The sequence below is a fragment of the Seriola aureovittata genome, chromosome 23, assembly GCF_021018895.1.
Source record: "Seriola aureovittata isolate HTS-2021-v1 ecotype China chromosome 23, ASM2101889v1, whole genome shotgun sequence".
NCBI lineage: Eukaryota > Metazoa > Chordata > Actinopteri > Carangiformes > Carangidae > Seriola > Seriola aureovittata.
In genome coordinates this window covers 4923098-4951082 of record NC_079386.1, presented here as the reverse complement: position 1 = coordinate 4951082, position 27985 = coordinate 4923098, and the positions used below count along the sequence as shown (strand labels likewise).

The 27985-nt window shown below is 40.8% G+C and overlaps 1 protein-coding gene across 1 annotated transcript; it reads left to right on the top strand.

Annotated features, from left to right (window-relative positions):
• Positions 1-8: 8 nt before the first annotated feature.
• On the top strand, positions 9-27870 carry chrnb1 (cholinergic receptor, nicotinic, beta 1 (muscle)). Its single transcript, XM_056369153.1, has 11 exons — positions 9-255; positions 4220-4353; positions 9501-9545; positions 10098-10207; positions 13479-13587; positions 13704-13848; positions 14221-14406; positions 15887-16110; positions 20960-21135; positions 26608-26755; positions 26938-27870. The coding sequence occupies exons 1-11, from the start codon at positions 195-197 to the stop codon at positions 27082-27084; spliced, it is 1485 nt and encodes a 494-aa protein (XP_056225128.1). The 5' UTR covers positions 9-194; the 3' UTR covers positions 27085-27870.
• The last annotated feature ends 115 nt before the right edge of the window (positions 27871-27985 follow it).

The following is a 27985-nucleotide window of genomic DNA, read 5'->3' as shown; positions in this document are numbered from 1 at the left end:
CAGACAGCAGTTGGCCAGGCTGGCCTGACTGACAGACAACAACAGTCCAAACTGAGCAAACCAAAACTCTCAACTAGACTTCCAGTGAGTTGCACTGCAAACGAAGAAGAAGAAGAAGAAGAAAATCATTTTTTAGGTGTTGGATTAACCCACTGAAGACCTGTTTGGAAGACTTTTTGGTTTTGGAGGTCACCATGAAAAGCCTGGATCTGCTCCTGCTGGCATGTTGCTTATGCAGCCTGAGCACGTTGGGAGGTAAGCCACCAGCTGACACAATATACCCATGTAATAAAGCTGTAGTGGTCATGTAATACTTCTTATGTGGATACTACATTAAAATCATATGTAGTATGCTACATAGAAAAATAATGTTCACTAGAAACCCACCAGTAAATACCAGTTAAAGACTGTAAGCCACCAGAGAAAGATCATTGGAATATTATTGTGTTTCTGGGACAGTGCAAGTTCCTATGTGTGTACAACAGTGATATCTCAGTTGGAGAAGGTGCTCAGATTGGCTAAGCAAAATCCATAGTGTTTGGCAATATAGGTCCTGTCAATGAAAACAGCCTTTATTTCATTTACATGCTCAATATATACGCTGTCTTTCACTCTCATGTTGCTCTAGGGAATGTCTTTCCCCACAGCCTCACTGATGAAACTGAATCTCACTTTTGCGTGTTACCATACTAGCATTTGCTACTTGGCACCAAACACAAAGTTGAGCTGATGCTTTACAGGTATTTGGTCATATCCAATTGAATTGGATATGACCAAATAATGGACCAATTCAATATTTGCCAAAACCGTGAATGTGACCCTCGTGGTGGAGCTAGATGAAACATCAGGGGATCCTCATAGTTATGAGGATGTATCCCCAAATCCGTCCCCAGGTCCATGCAGCAAAAATGTCATATATATAATAGAAATTTAAAACTTTGGTACCGTAAAATGACTATTAACATTCACCACAGATACAAATTGTCATTTTGTCAAGTAGCCCGAAAGATTTATTGCATCATTTTTTCAATTCTGATAACAGAAAGATGTTGCTGTTGCACCCAACAATGTGTAACTCATTCCGAGTTTAAATCTTTTCCTTCCGACCTGTGCAGAGAGCTGGTGTATTAATTAGAAGCCTATGAGAAAAAAGGGGAAATAGAAAAGGGAAGGAAAAACAAAAGTAAGAAAATTGAAATAGGGAAGGAATGGTGCGGTGACAGAAGATATTATCTCAAAGAGAGAGACCCGGGTCACTGCTCGCAGCAGTCATTAAGTCAACTAAATATCTTCAGACACTATAAAGCCATGAGTAACCATTATCAGTGAAGAGGCATCCACTACTTCAGAGAAATCAATGACTTTGTCGTCCTCGGGCAGCTGATTTGATAACTAACCACTGCTTCCTGGACAAGAACAGTGCACTCACACCACTCAGAGAAAGATGTAGTTCATACTGAACTTTGCTGTTGTCACTGTCAATGTTGTAATAGCATCACTGGTCAGCAAGTGCACCTGCAAGTTATCATGTGGGAAAACAGCAGAGAGGTCATTCAAATGCCTTTTGAAGTATGGGGGGGGATTATAAATTCTTCTTCTGTCATTTATCAAAGAGACTTCAGAAAAGCAAATGACCATTAATGTTTTATTGCCTTAAGTTATATTCAATGCCAGCACCCTTCACATGCTCAACGCTAGCCTTCGGCATTGTCTTACCTCATCTGATCTCACACGTCTTGTGCTTTAGTTTGACTTATTTACCAAGTCATCTGAACAAGGCAGAGAGAAGAAATGCTAATTTCCAGCCTTCCACATCCACCTCCCGTTCTCGCCCATCAGCAGCCATGCATCCCTGTGCCTAGCTAATGGGGGTGCCTCGCTGGGTGATCGTTGTCATTTATTCCTGTCAGGTCAGATCCTGCTGGGGCCACAGCGATGCCAAACGTGATGAATGCTGCGTCACCAGAGCTGCTGATTATAAATGCTTCTAACCTTCCAACACTGAGGGGGAAATAGCTGGAAATAAAACAGGAGTTTTGTATAAAAATGCAGTGGAATGGAAGCATTTTGGGTTTAGGGTTGAGTTCACAACTTTGCAGACATTTACATCACTGCTAATTGGCCTTTAGATTTAAACAATACGCAAGCACAAAGGCCTTCATTTAGTGTTTTTGATTTACCCATGGTTATTGCATCATTCTCCAAGGTTTTGCTTATTATATTCATCTTGAAATTGCATTTTTTTTTGTAATAAAACTTAAACTCTTTAATGTCTCTCAGACTGGATGTGGGAATTTTACTAGGACAACTGTCATGGTCCGGTCACACCAGAAAGTTGCACAGCAAAATTCATTTTTGCATCTAAAAGCTTGGTGACCACTTGCTGGACTCACTGGTTAAGTGTTGCAGCTTGTGAGCTACCCAGTCGGGCTAGCACTGGTCAGTCACAACCGTTCACCAAGCTGCTTTCTATTTTTTTTGTACCTTTTCTGTTTACTTCATTGGCGTTTTGTATCAGGATTGTTCATTTACTTCAGTAAAGAGCTTTACTGAAGAGAGGAAAAACCTCTCCAAGCTAATAAGCGTGCAAACTTTTAGTTGGCAGACTAGTTGGCTTAATCTCTATTGGGCCAATAAGTTCACACAGTTCATTAAAAACATGAATTTGTACCATCAGCTCTTGTCTTATAACTGTCTGTTAACCATTCCTTAGTGTACTCAATTACAGCTCAGGTAAATGAAAGTGGATGATTTAACACAGCTAATAAGCTATGGTAAGGTCCTCCGTTGGACTCTCTCTCTCCTCAGAGCTCATCACTGTTCAGATTAGTTACCATTGGTCATGAATTTGTGAGTCGCTGAATGCGAAGAATTCATGAAATCCACTTCTTCATTTAAATGAATGAGTCTGCTGGTGGTGACTTCACTTGGAGTGAACTGATTTTGTCACAAAAGTTTCCTGTTTTTAGTGCTTGTGTGACCAGAAGAACATAAAGTAAACACACACATTATGCACCTTATTTTATGCATCATTGCTCCTTTGCAAAAAATCAAACTCTGCCCCACATCCTACAATTACTTAGTCACTGAGAATTCTTTCCCTCTCAGTTCTGATGAATGTGGACCTGTTGCAATATCTGTGGGCTCTGTGGTCGATGTGAGTGGGTGGTAGTGAGACAGAAGGTGAGACTGAGAGATGGCAGTGTGGGAGGATATTTTGTTGGTTTGAATTTAAATTTTCTCACTTATTTAAATTAGGTACAATTAGTCTGGTTAACCCTTGCTAGACAACACATCATGTTTTTATTAACAAATTCTGGAAAGCATCCACTAATTGTGAACTATCACCTCAGCCATGCAGGTAAAGGGTTCAGTGGTTCTCACCTTGCCAGCCAATTAGTTAGCTACACCCCCACTTGCCACCAGTGTGATGGGACTGAGCACCCAGCACAAACTTTATTATAAGTGTTTATATTATATATATATGTTTATATATTATTATAAGCTGTTCAAGTCCTCCAACCTAAACGACCAAATACGTTGATTGATCCTACCCTCGCATACAACCCATAGTAGCGCAGCAGCAGGTGTGCTGAACCTTCATTTGTCATGGTAACGATAATAAACACACAGTGAAGGGTGTGGAACAGGCACAGGTTTAGGTTTAGATACATAAAGTACTTGGGTAGTTTTAGCAAAAGATCACTGTTTGGGTTTGAATAAGTCGACATAGTTACAATAACAAACCTGCGGTTTAGCTTTTGGAACAGTCATGAATAAAATAAACATTGATTACTGGTTTGGCATGGGAAACAGACAGTGGTCTCCCATGTGAAAGTCCTTTGTTTGGCCAACCCATCATCCACCCCAACGTCCTCTATGTCGCTCCACATACTGTCACCTGACCTCCTCCTCTGCTCCTGTCATTATCACTATGGCTGCTACAGGTCGCCTCACAGTAAAACATAACGATGGGCAATAAGCAGACACTTGCATAGATGATAAAGGCAATGGGCAATGATATAAATTTGAAGTCATTTGAAGACAATTAGTTCACAACTGTATCAACTATGTTGTTAATACTGGCTGATGAAGGGGCGATGAACATAAATCTTGCTGAACGATGCAGTGGCGTCCTAACTGGATGGTTTTCATGGTTGTGCATTAAAAGGACTACCAGCAATGGGGTAACAAAAGTCATATGTCATGTGTCATTCAGGTGCATCTGAAATGGAGCAGATTATGATGAAGAAGCTCTTCGCCAACTACAACGTAAAGGTCCGGCCAGCACCCAGCCCTGAAGAGAGGGTGGTGGTCCGTGTGGGAATGATCCTCTCCTCCTTCGTTGGACTGGTGAGACAAAAAACCCCAACACTTTCCATATAAACATAGACAGTACATGATGCACAGAAAATTACAAACAGATGAACAGTTTCAAAGACGAAGAGGAGGAGAGAAAGACACATTTGATGAACATTACACCAAAGGAAGGTTAGAGTTCAGAGTTCTGTTCATCTCAGACTGTTTGAAAAGCAGTAATAATGGGGCTGAGTAAACATGAATGGATGATCCAGTATCACTACCTCTTTAGGTCTATATCATAGGTTTAAATATTAAAAAAGGTAACTATAGCTAATACAATATAGTGTACTAATGACTTAACTTTTATTTCTGCTGTGCTAGATATGATGTTGAAGGTAGATGCGTTATAGTCTAGGTAGCTACAGGGTATTCTGGTTGACTTATTATCTCTGATCGTGCCTTAAAGGAATAAGTAGTAATTTGGGGAAATATGCTTATTCACTTTCTGGTGGAGAGTTAGATGAAAAGATCAATACCACTCTGAAATCTGTCTTTGTATAAGGCTACAGCCAGATGCTGGTTACCTTGATTTAGCACAGAGACGGGAAACGGGGGAACGTTTAAGCTGCCTTTGTCCAAAGGCAACGAAAATCACCTACTAGGACCTCTAAAGTTCAATAATTAACATGTTGTATCTTTGTTTTTTTTTTTTATCTGTACAAAACCTGAATAATAAAAACAACAATGTGTAGGACTTTTTCCTGGCCAGGACCAATTGCTAGGCAACCAGCAGAGACCTCACTGAGAGAGAGTCTAACCCTAACCCGTAAAACAGCGACTTGTTGTTTGTACAGATCAAACAAACTGGATATAATGTGTCAGTGAGTGAAGTAAAGTGGTGCTGGTAGGTGGTTTCCAGTCTTGGTGTGACACTAAGCTACTCTGCTGCTAGCTACAGCTTCATGTGTTATGTACTGTATTTTCTAAAATGTTGAACTAGTGCTTTAAAATAGAAAATTGCACAATATGTTCGTCAAGTTTTTGTGACTCTTCAAAAAAGTTATTTTTTTTAAGTTTTTTTTTTTTAGTTTTTTTTTTTTGAGAGGCCTAACCTAAAGAACTGGGGCTCCTCTCCCTCAAGCAGCTTTGCCTCTAATAGATATGTCTTTAAAATGAAATCTGATTTACACAGACTGACGGATGTCTCGATAAAGGTTTTCAGCACAGTGGTTGCTGCCCATGCTACATACCACACTCCTATAGTCACACATGACAGGATAACAAAGTATTCTACATGTAAATGTAATGTCTTTTTATTCACAACCTAACCGTAACGTATATCTGAGTGCCATCTGGTTCTCACTTCAGTACCTGCTGGCCTGCTGAGTCAAGTGGTACAAAGAGTCATGCTACTGAAGTGAAGTTGTGTGTTTTTATTCATCCATGCTAGGAAATAGTGTTATAGCAGCTTGCACCAACAGAGTCTCTGCCTGCGTGACTCCATAAAAAGGTAATACAGGAGTGCTACACCACGGCACTATCTGCTCCTGAATTTCTCCTTGGCTTCTATCTCCATAGCATCCATACACACACACACGCATAACATAGTGTCACATTTGCATACACATCTACAGCATGCTCCGCTCAAGGTCAGTCTGACTCTTGAGAGGAAGTCACATGGGCTCCTTAAGTTATGGGGTGTAATGATGTTGAAAACTGACCCACTTGGATGCTCAGTCCTCCTCTGACCAAAACTAGTCAGCTGGATAACTGCTGTGTTGTTATTAACATTTACCCCCATGGACACCCTGAGGCCAATTCACTTGGCCAAAACACTTACAGGAAGCATCAGTGAGTGATAAGTCAGTGATGAGGTAGGTATTTGTGTGTCTGTGTGAGAGTGTGTATGTGTGTGTGTGTGTGTGTGTGTGTGAGAGAGAGAGTCTCTTGCCCCCACCCCCTTCTCTGCTTCTGTCCCAGCTGTCTCTCTGACATTCCTCCCAGCGTTTTAAATAGCAGCACCGGCTCAGGGAAGCTCTGCCTTCAAGCTGGATGGACAATCACATGCTCTCACACACACACACACACACACGCACACAATGCAAACACACATGCACATTTATTCATTGCTCACAGTGGATACTTCACATGCAAACACCTTCACCAAAGCCTGCATCATGAACTCTTTCCTGAAAATGACTGGTGTGTATCCATTGCTGCCAGTATCTAGCTGGTATCTCAAATCAGCTGTTGTCATAATTCCCATGTACAGTGTGGTGCTATCATGTCCAACAGCAGCACTGAAACTGTGTTTAACAGAGTAACTAGTAACTTTAAAGAGTAACTGTTTTGTTATGGGGAAAAAAATAATGCAGATTTCTCAGGTGAATTTTGTTATTCCTGTTTTTGAGGTAACAACTCGAAGTAACACTGATGACATTGAATCTAGCTAATGCATTATCACTGGTCCAAATTCTTAAAACTAAACGAAGCCCAGAAAATATTAGCCGTAAGTCCATGTTGGGTGGTGTGAGCCGCCTAAAACTTTCCAAATAAACGGTACACAGTAGTAATGCTTAGTAAACATTGCACTCCAGGAGTCCAGTGGATCAGCTGACTGCACAGGTATCTACTTGCAGCAAATCAAGCTAACTGTAGTAATAACCAACATTTCTTTATCAGGTCATAAATCTCAAATATTTTACAGTAAGATCCATGCAGCAACTGTGAGGTTCCAGGTTTGTGTGTTTTTGTTCAAAATGTTGGGTATTATGATAAAGAGTGAAAAACTAGGATACAGGGGCTGTTCGACTATTATCTGGCAACTCATCTCCAAACTGTGTTACACATTGTTGCACCATCATTGCAACAGCTGCAGCCCGGCAGGAGCAGTAGTTGATATTATATTTAAATTTCAGTGGTTAAGACTTGTCTCCCAAGGTGAATTAAGACATCAGCTTTACTGAAGTGTAAGTAACAGCTGAGCTCAGCTAATAAGAAAGTTCTCTAATCAATCCAAACATGTGTCTTATTTAAAATTATTTGGATCAAGAGCAGAGCTCTTACTGCATATGGGACAAGACATGAACATTATTTATAAAGTAAGTTGACCTCCGCTTATCCGACTGCTTTGAGTATGTCAGGCATCATTTTATTCTGAAAATCCTGTCAGCAGCAGCCTGAGCAACACAGACAGTTGAGCTTCAGCCTCTTAAGATGAGCTCTGATGTCAGACACACAGACAGGTGAGCTGCAGGCTCTCAGGTGAGCTCTGATGTCCTAGGGAAAGATGTTGCCATAAGTTCAGGAGCTAAATGAAAATGATATACTAATAATATACTATTTCAGTCATTCATTTTTAATACATTTGCAAAAATTACTAAAGTTCTGTGTGGTTGATTGGTGGAGACCAGTGAGGAGTCCTCTGACACAGTCTTATTAGTCCCGCCACAGTTTCATAGGCCTTGTTCAGATCTGGTATTAACATGCGTCCTCAATAATCCGATCACAAGTGGACAGCTCTCAGTTCGTCAGTTCACACCTGACTTTAAAATGCGTCTCCACATGCGTCTCAATTGACCACTTGTGATCGGATCTCACGTCCCCGCTTTACATGCAAATAAACAGCTACGCGTTGTTGTTTTTAGCCATTCGACAGACGGGTCCGTTGGTAATGTGCCTGTGTGTGAGTCAAGCAGGAACCTCCGAGGCTGAAAAACATAGCAAACAACGGAAGCACCCAAAACTGCAGTCCTTCAAGCGAGTTGATCTCCATAGACTCCCATATTAAAATGTCCACCTTTACAGCAGAATTAAACATGTTTACAGCCTGGTACAAAAACAGTTTTGGTCTATATAGTTTATTTTCTCCTTCATGACAACTGTACGGGGGTGAATTTTTACATAACTAACTCGTTTGAATTTTATTAAGGCTTAAAGTTCTGCATAATCGAGGGTGTGCCGCTTTGAGTGAATCCTCTCTGCCCGTTTATAGTTAGCCGGGAGTTCGGCGGAGTCAGGTACAGGCAAGATGGCGATGGTGGAACGGCCCACAGTGAGCCTCAAAACCGCTCTTCAGAAAACATGGGTGACGTCACCGAGGCTACGTCCATCTTTATTTACAGTCTATGGTGTGTGAGAGCGAGCGAGTGGGGCACGGAGGGGTAATTTAATATAAAGCGGGGAAGTGAGATCCGATCACAAGTGGTCAATCGAGACGCATGTGGAGACGCATTTTAAAGTCAGGTGTGAACTGACGAAGTGAGAGCTGTCCACTTGTGATCGGATCACTGAAGATGCATGTTAATAATAGTGCTGACCGATTAAGCTTATTTTCGTTTGTCATCGCGATATGAACATGTGCAATAAACGCATCACAAAAGACTGACTGAAACGGACTGAAGTGACTGAATTTGAAAAAATTTTATAAATTTTATTTACACATGCCAATCATGCAGGGTTTTCAAGGCGCAGCGCCTGAGCCAAATGAACCAGGGAAAAAAATCTACTGCATTTTGTTGTCGGGCTGCAGCCTCTCTCTCTCTCTCTCTCTCTCTCTCTCTCTCACTCACACACACACACACACACACACACACACACACACACACACACACACACACACACACACACACACACACACACACACACACACACAGCACAGAGGCGGCAGTGCCAGTGAGCAGTGAACTTTTTGCCGGAGCTGACAACTACAGCTGTAGCTCTGTGAGTGTCATCACAACCTTTGCGAGTAAAAAAAGCAATCGGCGTCCTTCATCACGTCACCTGTTCCACAAGATTTAAACACAAAGAAAAGCTACATTTTCAACATCTCCATCCACTGCGGTTTGTTCTACACGAGCGCAGCGCCAACATTAACCTAATGGTGAACTGTTATAAACAAGCAAACAAAAAGAAACTGTATGTAGACTGCAGCTTCATTTGCCATAAACTTTTAGAAATGTATAGCTATGTACTATGTAATACTGGAATTTTACTTTAGGTTAAAATCACTACGACACTGCTTGGACGATACCATACTGTATTGTGGGAGATGTGTATGTACTGTATGAACATGATCATAATCTTTACATACATTACCACTGAATTTTTTGTAATACAAACTGAGCTACCATAAGTTGTGATTTTCATCAATAAGATACTTATTTTCTGCCTGCTTCCTCCTTGTATTCTCCCTTCAGAATATGAAAAATGAAGAGATGAGCACTGTGGTTGTCATGAATCTGGTAAGTCCGTTTACGTCCCCTGCATTTTACTGCATGTTTGTTTGAAGCCAAAATAAATGAGCTTGTTGCCTCACTAAAACAGAGTTACATGATGAGGAACCTCCTTACGCTTCATTAACATACAGTGCTGCAAGTGAACAACCTCCTACTATGTGTCATCAGTTTGGCCAACTCAACCATGACTCCAGCTCCAGTGGAAATGCGCAGCTCAGTGACAATACACCACACAAACAGGCTGGAACACTTGGAGTCGACATAACAATACAGAGTAAATGCAAAATGAAGAATTATGCAAATTGTATTTTGTTATGCTAAGACAAATGCTGGGGGAAAACGTCCCAGTAGAATCTAATTACAGCAGTGAAGCAAATGAAAAATAAAATGATGAAATCACCAAATGCTTTTGTAAATGCAAAGTCTCCCCTTTTGTTATTATCCGTGTCTGTCTTGTTCCTGTCCCCTTTTTATGCACTAGTGTGTAACGTCCACATCCTTGTTTACATAAACACTCTATATGTAGTAGTTCTTTTTATTTATTTATTTTTCCAACAGGAATGGACAGATCATCGGTTGACATGGAAACCCAAGCAACATGATGGGATTGAAGTGTTGCGTATCCCCGCTGCAAGGGTTTGGCTGCCTGACATCGTCCTCATCAATAAGTAAGCAGTGAGCACCGCACACACTGTGACATTAATGAATCAGCACCAACATTTGGCCACTTTTCTCGTTTTTTTATTTTTTATTTTTTATTTAACTTTTTATCTGGGATGGTTTCTTTGTAGGCCCTAAGGTGCATTTTGTTTTTTACCCTCCCATACATATTAATGTGCCCGCTCCATGTTGAATAAGTTATACACAATTATATTAAATATAACAAATGTCCTATGAGGCAAAACTGTGGTTTATGCCAAAAATATTTCTTTTTTCTCTTCCACAGAGCTAAAGGTGGTGTTTTGTCTGTTTGAGTCGATATAGATCCAACCTGCTCCTGCTATACATCTACAGCTAGCTATTCATGATTGTCAGCTTTAATTCTTGCCGGTTAGCTATATAATCAACTTTGAGCCTGCTCCATACACCTCCACTCAAGGTCATAATCAGCTCTTATAAAGTGTTTATTGATCAGGTTATAAGAAGAGGTGATGTTAGCACTGTCCTGCGAATCTGTATTAAAAGCATCTTAACCTGCCCTCACCCCCAATGTCTCTGCTGGAGAGACTCTGCTGCCATTCTAGATAGTGTCGCAGTGTCCAACACCTAGTTTTACTTGAGTATCCATTTAGTTTTTCTCTGCTGTAATACTTCACATGGGGGTGTACTTTGCCAGACAAGCTAGTGAATTTATATAAACCTACTCGGTGTCGAATTAATTTTATTTTCATGCATGTCATTATTTATTTAATTATCTTTTTATGAAGACTTAGCAAAGCTAGATTTTGTTTGTTTTCCGTTACACCTCCAGAATCTGTGCAGCAGTTTAATGAATGCTACACTATTTGCTCTACATAAATACACTATACGGGGAAATGCAGAAATGAAATAAAGGCATATAAGGTATGTTATACAGTTATGAAGTTTCCATGTTAGTTTCAATGTTTATCGTGAATGCAGGTTTTCCGTACCAGTGGCCCAGGGGTTAATGTGCCAACTATGAACTGCAACATCCCCGGTTCATGTCTGGCTGCTGACCTTTGTTTGCTCAAAACAAAATCAGAAATATGTCTGCTGAAGAACAGACAGCTCCACTTCCAAAACACATCCAGTAAACTTTTAAAGCCCAACACGGGACAGAGCTGTGACGCAGCCAGAACATGAACCTCGGTGAATCTTTGTTGTGAATATTAATGTCACGACATTTGTCAATAATTGGCAGCAGATTGTTATCGGCGTGACGGCGCTAGAATGAAACACAGCTGCTCCCAGTGGACATTAGGGTTACAGTACAGTACCCGTGTAATGGAAAAACTGTATGTCACATTATTAAATTAGAAAATGTAGATATTTAAGGAGCATAGTCTTCCTCTTTCCACATACAGTACACACTCCCGATAAACACCCCTGTATATCTCCCACTGCTCCATTCATCAACACTTTATAGGCAATTAAACAGCATGGCTCCCTAATAACTGAGCTGATGGCACTGCTCAGCTACTTCATCTCAGGAGGCATTCCCTTGGAAGCATGCACGTACACACACAAATATGTGCACACAAATGCCAAAGAGTGTATACCCTTCTGTGTGTGTGTGTGTGTGTGTGTGTGTGTGTGTGTGTGTGTGTGTGTGTGTGTGTGTGTGTGTGTGTGTTTATGATCAATGCCGGTCATTTTAGCAGCAGCCGCACCTTCACGGGGACGGGGTTTTAGGAGAGCCCACTTTCAGGACACAAGCTTCTCTCCCTGTTAAATTAGCAGAGGCATAAAACCAAACACTGCAGAATCTGTGTCTAATTGACTTGATGACTTTGTTGTATATTGTGTTATGAGCTTAACGGCCAAAACAGCTCTGTATACATCCAACATGAGTGCCGCACTTAGAAGTGTCCTGTGAAATGTGTTGAGTTCCTCCCTTTTTATCTGTGTCAATTAAAATGTTTTATTGGGGTCTGGCAGAATGGGACTGCAGCCAGATGTTGATGTACTCCGCAGCTGTGGCCAGAGAACAGAAGGAAGAGTGTGACTGCAATAATCAGACATATACGAGACATGGTTACTCAGATTCTCCTCACTCTGACCACAGCTTTACCCTGTCTGTCTTTTTCATGTAAATTCTGCTTTATTGTGCAGAACAAAGAGACGTGAAAGCAGAGTGAGAGGAAGTGGGATGACATGAAACAAAGGCCCCAGGCTACAGTCAAACCCCAGATGCTGCTATTACATGATATGTGCATCTGAGTCAGCACGATACCACATTAACATGCTAATATCGGCTAATAATGATTTGATTATTTATAATAATGACTTGATTATATAAAGATCAGTGCAAAACTACCATGTTACACTTTTGCCTTGTGTCATTGGTCACTTCAAAAAGCCGTACTGCTCTGATATTTTATCTGAACCCACCTGACAACCTCTGTAAAAGTTACTGAAGGTCAGACTACACTCTTAGCCCCGTCTAGTGTAACCATCAAGTCTAACCAATTGCTTGTTGTTATTGCCTTTCAAAATAACCAGTATCTGGTCTGGCCCCTTGACAGAATGACAAGTGTTTCTAAAACAAAATGACCATTACAAAAAATATTTCATTCCCTGTGTTTTAATAAACAACCAATGCTGCTGTCTTTCTGGTGAGGACAGGTTTGACATTACAATACAATCTGATCAGATTTGATACAATATGCGATACAGTAGGAGACCAGATTAGATGGGACAGGACATCACGAGACAATGTGATGCATTGTGTGATACGAGATGAGATTATGGACTATGCTACGAGACAGTGTCACACAATGCATTATGATATGATGCGAGACGAGATGATACATTTGGAGATGATGCAGAACGAAATAAGATGAGACGTTACAAGACATTAAGAGATGATAAAATATGAGATGGTACAATACATCATGATATAATGTGAGACAATATGAAACAAGTCAGTATGTTATGTTATATTTTGTGGCTACTGTCCTTTTGACCTGTAGCCTATGTGTTTGTAGTGTTGGAAAAAAAAAAACTATGGGCAAACACAAACTCTGAAGAGCAGCTGGTGAATACCACCTCGCCATGTCTGCAACATGCAGTGTAACTGGCAGGTTCCGGGTGTGTCGCCTCACATTAGCAGTGATTTACTATGATTTAAAGTAGAGGTTTTTATGTACAACATGAAGTGAAGTTACATAAATAAAACCACAAACAAAAGGTTGAATTCATTGAATTAAGAAAAGAAGTCAAGTTTGTAATTAATGCTATGTTAATCTCTGTTTGCAGTAATGATGGGGTGTTTGATGTGGCCTTGCATGTCCATGTGCAGGTTTATAGTAATGGCAGAGTAACCTGGACTCCCCCTGCACTATACTGTAGCTCCTGTGGAGTTAAGGTGAAAATCCACACAGACACACACACAAACTAAAACTCTTATGCATTCCGTTTCAATTCCTCCTAAACTTTGCTCCTCCTCTCGGACTCTTTCTACATCCCTGTTTCTCCGTGTAGGTAACGTACTTCCCATTCGACTGGCAGAACTGCACCATGCAGTTCCGCTCCTACACGTATGACTCGACAGAGATCGACCTGCAGTATGCACTTGACTCAAAGGGCAACGAGATACGGGAGATCCAACTGGACGAGGCTTACAGCGGTGAGGGTTTGGTAGGATTGATGGATAGATAAAAGGGAATTGTGAGCTTTTTTTTTAAATAAATATGAAGATTAGTAATATTTGTATGCACAATAAATGACACTGTACTTGTATTTAGAATGGATATATTCCTTTGGATGATTGACGTTGTTCCCTGTTTCTAATTTTCTCTTATTAGCTACTTTACACTAACTTTTGCTTAATATCTAAACCATGGTCACAGGAGTGTCTTTTACCAGTTCGACTGTGTTTGCACTTTTGTTTGGACCCCTTGTGGTATGCAGATTTGTTGCTTGTGCTGTTAAAAAATAATAATTTTGCTGATCTTAATTAAAATGTTGTGTAATGCTTAAAATGTGGATGTTCCTCCAGAGGGCGGCGAGTGGCGCATCATGCACAAGCCGAGCAGGAAGAGCACGAATGACGATCTGTACGAGGACATGATCTTCTACTTGATCATTGAGAGGAAGCCTCTGTACTACGTCCTGAACATCATCCTCCCCTGTATTCTCATCACCATCATCGCCATCTTTAACTTCTACCTGCCTCCTGATGCAGGTACACAGAGTAATACATACAAACCAGTTTACTATGATAGAGATGACTGAAGATCAGTTTGCTTTACTATGACCGTCTCCAGCCTGATGCAGCTTTGGTTAGGATTACACTGGCATGTCATTGCTCTCTAGAACTGCTAATAGCATCTCCTAATTGTGTTTGTGTGGTCCGTTTAAATTGGGCAGTCTCATGGAATTACTGGAACAAAAGGATTCAAGTCCCGATTAGATAGTTGTTTCCTGAAGCACGGCTGAATCGATAACCTCAAAAATTAAAACGGTAGAAATCAGCCCACCAGCTACTGAGAGTAATCAGCTCACCGCTCTCCCTTTGTTCACTATATTTGGTTTCTATGACTGTCTGGTTCACACTGATGCACCAAGTGATCAGTCTTTAGTTTTATGCTTCTGCACCACAGCAGGTTGCTGTGAATGTAACACCCATGTTACTGTACATGGAGATGTGCCTTTTGGCCTCATTGAATCAAATGGCCGAGAAGAAATTTAGATGTGTCCACTGAGTTATGCACATTAAAGGGGTGCTCCTGTAATGTATTATTGGAAGACTTGCGAGAAAAAGATCTAAAGGGCCGATGCAGCAGAGGAGCAGATATCTGGACTTTTTATTCAACCTTTCCCATAATGAAAGCAACTCCTCCAACCTGGACAAGGATACACAGGTTGTTGGTTTTTTTTCCACCCTCTGATATGACCTTTTCCTTAGTTGAAGGATGTCTTCCTTGAGTGTGAATACAGATTTAGGTCTGACACCCTGTAAGATGCCCACTGCATAACCATGTGTGATGACTCATTTAACCACATAACACAAGAACACACAGAAACCCTTTATCCATAGCTGTAGGTTGCATGTGTGTGTGAGAAGTTTTCTCCAGCCCCTGTCTTTTTTTTTTTTTTTTTTTAATCTTTTCTAGTTTCTGCATGCATGCCTATAAAGTATGATCCTCCCCCCCTGATACAGAGACAGGTCAAGGACATTTAAGTTGCAATCCAGTGTTTTCTCTTCTTGTTTTTCTGCTGATCAATAGTTTCATGCACTGCACTTTCTAGAAATCACTTGTCAACGTTGACAGAACTCAGACATGTTGACCTTTCTGGTGATACAGGGTGATGGAGTCAGTGAGAGAACTCCTACTGCTTTGACAGCCACTGAAAGATCACACACTGCTTTAATACACATCAATTACTCATTGCCTGCGGACTGTAACCAACCCGAGGTAAACACAGTTTGTGACTGGCTTTGTAGAGGCCTTGCCCTATTGTCCACTCAGGTTCACTTAGAATGGGAGATAAATTTTCCATTAGAGTCATTAGTGGTGAATTACTTCGGCCAGATGTTGCTAAAACAGTAGATCTCACCAGGTTGGAGGAGGAGAAAACCTTATCCTGGTGAAACTCAGGCCTGAAGGAACACTATGTAATTGTTACTCTCCTAAATAAGATTTTTTTTTTGTCCCCAACAGGTGAAAAGATGGGTCTGTCCATCAACGTGCTGCTGACCCTCACTGTGTTCCTGCTGCTGCTGGCTGATAAGATCCCTGAGACGTCACTTGGCGTCCCCATCATCGTCAACTACATCATGTTCACCATGATCCTGGTCACCTTCTCCGTCATCCTCAGTGTGGTCGTCCTTAACCTGCATCACCGCTCGCCCAACACCCACCTGATGCCCATGTGGGTCCGCAAGGTGAGGTCTTTGCCTCCCAAGTACAAAATATCATAGACTACAGATTAAATTATCCGATTGGATTCTGTGTGTATGTGTTTGATTCATGATGTGTTGCTGGACTCGGGAACAAAAGAGTATTTGAAATTTTAACTTAAGTGGAATTTATTGTGAACAGAAGGAATAGACTTTGGCGCTTAGACCTGGCAGGAAGTGGATCACCAGGGGAAGTGGTCCATAGGTTTAAGGTCCTTCCAGTTAGCGGAAACTTCCCCCAGAGCCTAGACACTGGTGGTGGTGATGAGGAATGGAGCTCGAGGATGGGAATGTCTTCATGAGAGGGAAACTTCTGATCACATAGTTTGGTTGGAGATGGTAAGGCATCCGTGCTTGAGGTGGTGAAGGGGTGGAGGTGGGTTACGAAATGTTCACGATGCTGAAATGACAGCAGAGAGAGGGAACAGTTTTAAACTTTGACAGCTTACAAGTGATTGGCTAAAGGCCAGTGTGTCAGGTTGTGATTGGATGAAGACAAGAATGAGCTGGTGGAGCTTTGAGACAGTGGCAAGCGGTGCTTGTGACTTTCACTAAGCTTCATTTGTCTGTTGCCAAAGTTTTTTTCATCTAACTATATAATTACTCAACAAAACAACTACGACTACTACGACTAGACAATAACTGATTAACACTAATACATAATTAAGGGTAAGGATTAATATTCAAATTAATCCAATTTATTGTAGAAAATGAGTGAAATCAGATGTAAAATTATGTACACAATTTATTACATTGTGGGCACCTGAGCAGAAATGATCAGGGTGTCACTTTACAAAAAAAATGTGAGCAAGTATAAAATTAAATTAAGCAAAACATTATGTGGACACGATTTTAATTCATCAGTGAAGTAATTGTGAACTTGATAATTAATATAATGTTAATTTGTGTGTTAATTTGGTAACAGACGCAGTAGTAGTTTAGGTTCAGACACTCTACTGAAGTAAGTCCATACAGTCCTCAACACCCTGAATGTCATGTTGTACCATTAACCCCCATCAGTTGCCGTTGCCCTCGCTGCACATTATGTGAAGCTAATTGCGTCTGAGCAGCAGCTCTCCACCTTGCTCCGAGTTCTGTCACGCTTTCAGGTAACAGTCACCACAAAAACGCTCATACACATGCAGGTGATTTATGGAACTCATCTGCTTAGTACTGGATTCATGAGGAGAGAGACATTATAGGTTCTGCTTCCTTTCACTCCTACTCTTCAGACGATCAGTGTCAGTGTTGGAAGGAAAGATTTGTGCACAGAACATTAGTTGTGGAAGATTTCTTGACCCCAGAACTCCTAGTAATACTGTGCTATAATTTTTTTAAGCTGCACTAATGAATATTTTTATTCTAACAGTGGATCAAATGACAATGTGAAAGGGGTCACTTACAACTACGATCAGGTATAGAGGGCATTATACCATTTTCCCAACATATGCCTGGGTCGTCGGCCCGAGTCCGGCCCATATATTTAAACATCTGGGCAGATTCAGGCTGTTATCCTCTGGTATTGGCTAACAGTTGCAAGACTTTCAGTGTGTGTGCCAGAATTGGTCCAGATGTGGAAGTAGCATCTGATAATCATGTGGTATATGGGCCGGGTCCATGCCATGGAACCAGGCATTAACTGGGCCAGAAGAAAACAACCATGTGGTCCAAGTATGGGGAGGATTTATTTTGCTATTGTTTTAGTTGTGCAGCCCCCAACTTTACTGCTCTCCTGGCTAATATCAGCAGCACGCAGCCGTTTGCTGTGTCTTTTTAGCAAAAAGACTAGCTAAGCTACCTGCTTAGTGCTAAAAGGCAAACAGACAAACTTAACCAGCAACTAGCTAGTGAACATTTAGAGATAAAGAGCCAGTTATTTTTCTCAAGAGTTTGTGGAGATTGAAACAGATAAAAGGAGAGTGAAGCCTATTGGACAGGTTGCCAGAAACACAACTCCATATCAGTGCTTCTCTGTGTCTGCTGGATGGTTACTGGGCAACTGTTTGCTAACATGTTAGCCATACAAACTTTATAAAGTGACAATATGTTTGTTGTGCTCTCCTCTTGGTGTCAAAACAAGTACATTAATGCATGTGATTTTTTTTATTTTTTATAACTTTGGACATGCTTAGGACAAAAGTAAAGACAATTTAAAGCCATTGTATAACCTATGTATTTTTAAAGATGCAAGAACAAGTAAGAAATAGAGTGTACTGTAAACTTATATATATATATATATATACATCTTGTTTGCATTATAGCATTTTAAGGAATTGTAGGTAACAAACTCCAAATAATAATTTCATTGTAAAAAAATCTAGTCAATAACCAAAATGTGGCATTCATCCATATAAATGTGCTGATAATACAATAATTATATTCCAAAAACATGAGGGAAATATTAACTCTTCTTCTTTCAAATTTTCTTTTATTTTATTGTTGAGCATTAATGGCACCAAGTGCCACAGGGATGTCTGTTTAATAATATGTTATAATATTTCTCATCTCTCACTTATCTTCTCCTCAACGAGTTTAAAGAGGGAACAGCAGGAAGCCAGAGAGGTTAATATCTCCTGATGCTGAGGGAGCAAACCTGGTGTCAGGAATTATACGAGTGTCAATAATATCTCCCGTCTCCAGCTGTAGAATCACTGTAAAAAACAAACCCAAATTAGCCTTTCTATTTAGGAATAGATCAGTCTTAAACAAGAAAACACCCATCTGCTTATCAGAGTGGCCATCATTAAATCTAAAGTAATAGATTCCTCTTCCAGGCACAGTGAAGGTGTCTGTAGCTCGATTTCAGGCATTTCCAGTTTTTCATATAAAACCCATCTGACTTTTTGCAAGTGTGTTAAATGGTCCATATGTAAGACTAAAGCAACAAAGAACGCTACGTTAGGTGGGTCAATTAAGTTTTGCACAAGAAAAAAAAAAAAAACACCTTTTGCAAATGTTTTATCGGGACAGAAATACATTCAAGTCATTTGTTAAGCCTCGAGGATACGCACAATTTATTTTGGCGAAAAACACTGAATGTAAACATACATTTGTTTGTTTACAAGAAAACTCTAAGGGCATCTTTAATTATTTAAATTATTATTTAATTTATCTCTATTTCTTTCCCCAGCTTGAAGGGATAAATGCTGTTTCAGGGTTTTCTAAACCACTTCAAAAAGTAAGAGTTTGGTTATAGAATATAATCCTCAGTGTCCTCAGTGATATCTATGACCCTGTTATTTAATTTGAATGAAAACTTGTTTATTTCAGTATTTATATTTATAGGGACAACTATATAGCATTAATTAATGCCACACACCACAGAAATTGTAGCCTCAGCATGTTTGCAGTGCCCATCCTTAGATTTTGACCATTAATAAGTAGCACTATGGAACTGTTTTTGTACAAGATGGTCCAAACTTGTGTGTTGCACACACATAAAAAAATTGGGGACATACCCACATGTGAAGATTCAGGCCTCGGCGTGGATTAATGCTATTCACTGGTTCACAGTTGGTGATAGTGAGGCACAAAGAAAGGTAGTAATGCACCAAGAAAGGCACGCTTTGACAGGTTTTAAAAATTGGCTTCGCAGAAGTGTTTCATTTAAAGGAGGAAATACATTAAGCACGATTGTTTGGCCTCAAGAGTACAGACGTTGTGTTGTGTTTGTTCTCAAGAAACTGAACTGGGCACCTTTTTAAATGTGCAAAAAAAACTTTGGCTAAAGGTATTTCCTATGTTTATAGTACTGACACACAATAACATCTTGTCTCCTATCTCCCTCAGTTTAAACCGACTGACTGTTGTTGATCATCTCACTGTTTGCTGCCTCATACAGAGATAATAGTGACATGACAGGTGTCATAGTAAACTGTGAAACAAAAGGTCAGAGGAGGTCATGTAAGGAAAGAAACATATTTGCTACTGACTTAATTCAGTGTCACTATTAAAGTTATTTAAGCCAAGATGTTTCACCTCACGCTACATTCACTATTGCAGCTTCAGCCGGTTCCTTGCCAGTAGGCCATTAATGGCATCCATCTGTCAATACAGGCAAGCCAAGAGTTATTTTAAAAGATGGCTATAAAATCACCTAAAGTGCAGTTAAAGAAGCCATTTACAGCATTCATGATATCGATCAAGACAGACATTTGGCCCAATGATTTACTTATTTATCATCAAATCCTTTGATATCCTTCTGAAAGGTAGTTCCAAGTCTGAAAGCCAGGTAGTACCAACTGATGGTTATAGAAAAATAAGATTTTCTTGATTTTTGTCAGGTGTATTTAAGTTTTAATTACACACATCTCAGAGTTGCCCGCAATCCTTAACTAAAGAGCTCCACTGGAGTCTCCAGCCTTCATGGTCTTTGGTCAAGGACACCTTGAGAGTAGACGTTGAAGAATTGGAAAAAATGACCCATTTGGTTTCCCCTCCCACATCATTCAGTAGCAACTGTTTTCAAAGGTTATCTCAGCACTACATTCAACATTTTCAGTCATTTCTCACCCTTAATATGCAAAAACAGGACAAGTACATTTCAGGTGTCCAATAAATCATGAAACAAGAATCCAAACAAGTGGAATTTTAATACCAGGAAAGACGATGGACTTGGGAGAGGTCTGTGTGAGCCAACAAGCTATCTGCTGAAAGTGGAAAGTACAGTTAAATGCCCAACTGATTGAATTGGACAGTTGTGATTTCCAGTTTTAAACTCAACAACGGCTCAGTTCTTTATTTGCATCAGGTCCAAAGAAGCGTGAAAGAGAAGCTGACTTTACTGTAAACCGCAGAGGTAACTGTAACTGTTGTTCCTCACCTCTTCTCCTAGATCTTCATCCACATGCTACCTCCTTACCTTGGCATGCTACGGCCAAAAGTGGAGACCCCCCTGTCGCTGGAGACCCTGCCCCGCCGGGAGAAAAAGAAGATGGCCATCAGCAAAGTGGCCGATGAATACTTTATCCGCAAACCGGACTCCTCCATCTTGTTCCCCAAGCCTAACAGGTGAGACTCTGGGGTTATAGGTGTTTGTGCTTGTGCATGTGATTGCATATGGTTGAGCGTTTTGGTCACCATCTAGTGTACAGGTATGCGAATACCTGTGCAGACCTTAACTGTACTGACCTTAGCTTAGCCTCTGACTTATCTGGATTTGGAGCACGTTCCCTTTAATGTCTGTGCTTTCTGTGCTTCCTCCATATGTTTACATGTTGACAGTTGTACAGGACCTTGCTAATATGTTTATTAAGACCTACACTACCGGTCAAACATTTAGAACAACTCAATTTGTCCAGCTGTTATTTAAATTTACACAGTGTGTAAAAGTCTTTGTGTTTCTAAAATTAAAGCAGCAAATACACAATTGGAGATTTTAAAAACAAGGAAACAAATTCAATCTAAATCTTTGCCTTAAATGTGTTGCACGTTTGCTTTGCTTGCACCTTCTGTCCAGTTCATCCCAAACCAGCTCGATTGGGTTAAAGTCTGGTAACTGTGCTGGTCTCATCATTTGAAGCCACCATTCAGTTATTTTCCTCCAGTGGTTTGGCTCATTATCTACAGAGAGTAGTGTGTAGATTGAACTTCTGACCAATCAGTCTGCCTTCCTTTGTTACTTTTTCCTCACCATTCTGACAGCAACATACAGTACTACTTCCTTCAGTACTGCCCTGACTAACCCTAACCCTAACTACTACAGTATTGTGCTAATAATGCATTAGAGGGTGCAGTAACAGTTAGTTCCAACACTGGCTTTGTACAGACACAAGGTTTTTCTAAGTCATCAAACTGTAGGAATTGTTGCTTTAACTTTCAAAGCTTCACTTACTTCCATTTCTGGAGGAAAGCTACAGGTTAACCAATTTCTTTATCTATACTTGCTCTTAAATCAAGTAGGTATGTTATATATTTTTAGCCTATTTATACATTAGTAACCTTAATAATGTAATTATGAGTTATCTTTTTATCAATGCGAGAAATTAATTCTATAGAATATAGAGGAATGTGAAATATCTATTATGAGCTTATAACTTTCATAATGTTTTTGTATTGGTTTTGTATTATTACTATCTATTATATGTTCAAATATCTTGTGGTATGTGTTAGTGTGTTCTGTCCAGCATGGGGTAATTCCATCGGTCTGATATATGTGAGGTTGAGAGCTTCTATATATTGGCTATAAATCTGTCATGAGTTACTATCAGCTACACCAGTAGGACAGGGGTTTCTTTGCTCTCTTTAATGGTATAAAAAGGGAGTTTCACTGTTGTTTGAGGGAGTCTGTGCTGGCACTGTGCCTGTCTTAGTGAATTTTCCACTATATTGTACAATATATTTTTATACTCATCCTCTATACGGTTTTTGTTTATGAGATTCAAGCCATTTCCACTGCAATACACAATCCATATCTGACTCTTTAACAACGGGTTGTATGTAAAAGAAATAACTTCTTGCAGCAGAAGTGATTAAAAACACTTTAAAAGTAAACTGCCAAAGTGTGTTAGATAGCACTTTGAAATGAAATCCAATAGTTGATCTAACTATGTTTAGTATTCATAGAATTTCAAGTCTGTGGAGCAGGTTATCTTTGAAGTCAGCTGCCCAGCACTTTCAGTTTTTTCCCCACAGCTTGCATTTGTCCTGTGAAAGTCAACTCTTTTAAGTACACAATTACACACCTTTTCTTCCCATACCTGTATCTTAGTTGTCATCTGGATTGCGAAACTGAAGTGACGTGCTCAGGCAGTATTAGTTGCATTGCTTTGCTACAAGCTGCGCCTATAAGTACACTTGAGCAAACACAGTTAGGCGTCAGCAGTCACTGTCACCTATTATGTATCCTGTATGTAAATATTACAGTTTCCTTTTTTATTATTCTGTGGTAAATGCTGCTCTTATTGCCAAAATTTAGGCTGTCAAAGTAAATCCTCATGTCTGGAGCAGTTGCAAATTAAAACTGATCAGGGAACAAGTCTGGGACATAAAATATATTAGTTCACTCTCTGACCTTTGATGTAGACCAGTGGTTCCCAACCTTTTCCAACTCATGGCCGAATTAAAAATCTCAAAAAATAGATGTGATCTTTGAGCGCGCAATAAGACAAGAGATAGCAAACAAGTACACAATGTGGTCCGCCGGCAACAACATAAAAGTTCCTATCATTGGCTTATCAAAAACAATGAAATTTTTTTCACTGTATATTTTTATAATTAAATCTTTTCACCTGAATTGTACTATTTTGCAAATGATTGAGTATTTCAAATTGTGGGTGCATCATGCAAAAACAGCTACAGAACAGAGTTACTTTGTGTGGAAGTTCCTGTGAAAAGAGCATTAAGACCATAGTTCCCAAACACCTCCAGAGAAACCCAGACTGATGAGTTTCATCAAAGGTTTTACAGAGCGCTGCCCCTGAAGCTGTTGAGTAAGGAGCTGGATCTGGGCCAATGTTGGCACACAAATTGGCGACAAACTGTTCTATCTGTCGAACCCTGGTCTTCGTACTTTGTACACAGGAAATCTGTGACCTTGGTTTGGTAGACTTCATAGTATCTGGATGCCAGCTCCTATGTGACATCCTTAACTAGCCTGCCTCCCTGCTGCTCTATTAATACACCCCAAAAAATGTTCCTCTCATTCTGTAGCCGTACCTCCCTCTCTCATCCTTCACCTCCTGCGAGAACTGAAATGTGTCTAGAGGGAAAGACTGGAGGCGGCAGAGAATCACTGCTAAAATAATAATGACCCACGCAAATCGACTCTGACACATTAGAGCAGGACGCTGCGTGTCTAGGTGAAAGAACGGGTGACGGAGGAAGGGGGGGGGGGTCTATTAGAGCAGTTTGATGAGACAGCACTATCTCTCTTGAGTCCACATACACACACACACACACACACCCCTTCTTAATTGGGTTTAGTGCATGTCTTGGCACCAGATGCAGCCAGTTTTAGTTGAATTAGTCTCCTGAATAGTCATTTACTTCTCGCTGATGAAGTGCTACTTTGAGCCACGTAGGAGGGGAAAGGGAGGAGGGGTTAAGAGGCCAAATTATTCCCCCCCCCCTTCCCTCCCCCGCTTATCTCGCTCTCTCGATCTGACGAGGCTCCACCTATTTCAGGTCACAGCCTCCTCACCTGCCACACTCACAGGAGCAGCAGCGGTGGCAGCGCTGCATTGTAAACCCCCATATCCCTGCGTTGAATACCAAGCAGCTCTCTGCTCTGCCGTGCCTGCTGGGTTATTCTACATGTTTCCTTATAGACATGGTGCCATACTGCCCTCTGGTGTCGAGCTGCCTGACCTACAATAGATTTTTTTTTTTTTTTTGTCAAAGGCTCTAAAACTGTTTGTGGAAGAGGTGTTTAATATTTGAGGTGTTTCATAAGTAAACAGATGTCTGGAAAAGATAGAGTCCAGCTGTGCTGCACAGAGGATAATGTAAATTTATGTTGGTTTGGACAAGGTCATGAGGACCAACTGGAGATGAGCAGACTTTGTTAATGGGTATTGCCACTCAAAATGCAAAATATATACATGTTATCTCCTGTCGCTTAAGAGGCAATGCATCGTGGCTGAAAATGTATTTTTTGAGCCTGTGTGACTGTGTTTGTGTGTTTCTTACTCATTTGCTCGTAATAAGATCAGAAATCTCATTATTCTCTAATTTTGTTAGCGTTCACCCTCAGTCCTTTGTGTTTATAGTTACATGTGAAATATAGTGACATCAATAAAAAGAGGTCTGACAATCCTGGAGATACAAGGATTCAGACAATCAGTCAGGTTTAAACAAACACCCAGGTCTTCCAGCACAAAAAGAAAAACTGTAAACTTGTTGCCCAATAGTTTCCATCTTAAATACATGTATCAGGATATAGTGACCAACTTTTTAATTTAACTATGATCTTCTGTACTTGCCATAGTTGTGTGCACACAGTTCTTCTGTACAGTAATGGGTTATTACAGACACCAGATGTTTCACCTCCAAGTAATGCCGTTTAGATCATCTGGCTAATCTGTCGTGTGCCTGTGTGATCTGACTGCTTGTGTTTCTTCCGGATCTCAGGTGATAACCATATAGCTAGATAACCATAACCATATATATCATAACCAACAGAAATAACAACCAACATCTCAAATTATTACCCATGTTGTAATAAACCAGAATTATCCTTCAAATTCGGAGACAATGTCATTTCTCAACCAAACATCTTAGCTGTGATGTCCCACTGAGAGAGACGTGCTTTTATTGCTTAAGATTACAGGAGTATTAGACCGCTGGGTAACTCTCTGTACTGGAAGCAGCCAATGGAAATCCATGTGTTATTCAAGGACTCACCGGACTATACAGGGGAAATCAGAGCAGGCTTTGTTGATGGGTAATGCTTTGAGTTTCTTCAGTAGCTGTGTGTTAAAGTGACACTTACAAAGCAAATAGTCCCTTCCTCAATTCATTACATTCAGGGGTTTTGCTGCTGTAGCCTTTCTTGGTCTGGTATGACCAGTAGTTAATGTGGCTATGCTAATGCTAGCAAACATGGTTCAATGTATGCAGACAGATATCTGTGCATAATTGAACCTTATGACTCTTCTCAATTTGTACCACTGTTAAACTACAGTATATTTCAGCATTTACCTTTTTAAATGGTAAATGGACTTGCACTTTTTTAGTCTTACTGACAACTCGTAGCGCTTTACAATACTTACCACATTCACTCACATTCATACATCACACTCGTACACTGATGGAACAGCCATCAGGGGAAATGTGGGGTTCAGTATCTTGCCCAAGAACACTTCGACATGTGGTCCTGGAGGAGCCGGGGATCAAACCACCGACCTTCTCATTAGTGGATGACCCGCTCTACCTCACACAGTGTTGCAAGTGAGGGTTTGTAGTTTTACCGGGAGGCTCACATTTGTGAATACGTGAAGATGCATACAGAATGAAACTGGATGTGAGAAAGGAAAAATTACACCTTAAAAAAAAAAAAAACTGACAAATGATAAAGCTGCTCCCACACCAAGAGCAGCTTTCTCCGAGCCTCCCCCAGCAACTCCTAGGACCCCATAGCAACTGACGGTTGGTAACTGAAGGCAACAAGCAAACACAGAAACGTGCACACAAACATTCTCTCACTCACACACACACACGCACACAGGGTTTCTCAGGCAGAACAGCCCAGTCAGCATATGCAGAGCGGTGACTCCCACACTGGCAGCGTGAGCCCGGGGAGCTCCTCTGACCTTCTCTTTATTCCTCTCTGAATGACAGCAGAGTGCAAAGGAGACGTGCAGCCTGGCTCATAAATGCTTCACTATTTTACAGCTTTTAATTAGCGTGCGCTGACATCTGCTCGCACGTTGCTACATTCCACAGGCCCGTGTGCAAAAAATTTGGCCAGTTTGGGTGTTGACACTTTATGTGGTCTGAAAATACTGTCCTTTTGATAATCTGTGTGTGTTTTGTGACGTGCAGGTTTCAGCCAGAGGGCATGTGTACGGACCTGAGGAAATTTATCGACGGCCCCAGCAGCTACCTATCGTTACCTGAAGAGCTGAAGTCGGCCATAGACGCCATCACTTATATCGCAGAGGCTCTGCAGGCTGAGAAGGACTATGAAGCTGTAAGTCTGTCCATTATTTTTCGTCTCCATATCCCTCAGCTCTCTTCTTTCTCTTGCACTGATTTTGTTTTGATTTTCTCCTTCCTTCCTTCCTTCCATCAATCCATCTTTGCATCACCATCTCTACCATCTATCCCCTCCCTTCTCCCCATCGTCCTCCTTATCCTGCTCACCTCGTCCAGCTGAGAGAGGACTGGCAGTACGTGGCTATGGTCGTGGACCGCATGTTCCTCTGGATCTTCGTCGTCTTCACCACCGTGGGAACCTTGGCCATCTTCGCCGATGCCAGCTTCAACCACACTCCCACCGACCCCTTCAAGTCCCCCTGAGGCGTTGGATCTTTTGCGTTTCTTGAACCGTCTTCTTCCTGATGTACCACCTTTTTTTTTTTTTTTTTTTTTTTTTTAAATACGGGGAAGAAGAAATCGCTGTATTAAAGTGCCAACTGATTTTCCGTGTGTAGATCACTATGGGCACATCCCAGCCTCAGTATTGTTGCCATAGATCATTTAAACTGTATTACACATGCAATGGCATTGATTATTGCATGATACATAACTACCAAGCCAATGTTGTAGCATGTCTTACGTGTAAAACTACATTTATCTAAACTACAGGTGTGGGTTTTTTTTTTTGTAGTTATAGTAGATCTGAAGGGTGTGGATCCAGCGTCTGATATTCATATGTGGTGTTAACAGATAAACACCAAGGCAAAGCAGAATGAGCGAGCTGTATGCCTTTCATTTCCCTGTGTCAGAATGTGCCGGAGTGTGGCACATGGCTCGGTGGATATTTTTGCAACCGTAGTAATCCTCTTTGTATTTCCAGCACGGGTGTATGTGTGCGGAGCGTGGAGCGACATGCCCGCTCTTTTCACCAGCTGCGCCAATAGCCTGTGGAATTCCCCATCATATAGAAGACCCGTGCCTTTCAGGGTTTTGTTTTCTTGCAGCCACACACACACACACACACACACACACACACACACTCGCACACGCACACAGCATGTCATTTTGGTTTCTCTCACATGACACAAACACACACCTGCTTTTTTAATCTTGTGCTTTCATTCTCATGTTTTGTTGTTGTTTTTTTAAATAAAGATCTGAGGGGAGGCTCCATCTGTTGTCAGAATGCTGCCGTGAGAGCTGCGACCCTCACTCCATCTCCTGCCCGCTCTGCTATTAATAACCGTCCTCACACACACACACATACACACTGGCAGTGTTT

What these genes read in the sequence shown, in the direction of transcription:
- chrnb1 (XM_056369153.1), top strand. Translation starts at nt 195, where the DNA reads ATGAAAAGCCTGGATCTGCTCCTGCTGGCATGTTGCTTATGCAGCCTG. An exon ending in CAGCCTGAGCACGTTGGGAG is followed by an intron (nt 256 to 4,219) that starts GTAAGCCACCAG and finishes TGTGTCATTCAG; the next exon opens with GTGCATCTGAAATGGAGCAG. An exon ending in CTGAGAAGGACTATGAAGCT is followed by an intron (nt 26,756 to 26,937) that starts GTAAGTCTGTCC and finishes CACCTCGTCCAG; the next exon opens with CTGAGAGAGGACTGGCAGTA.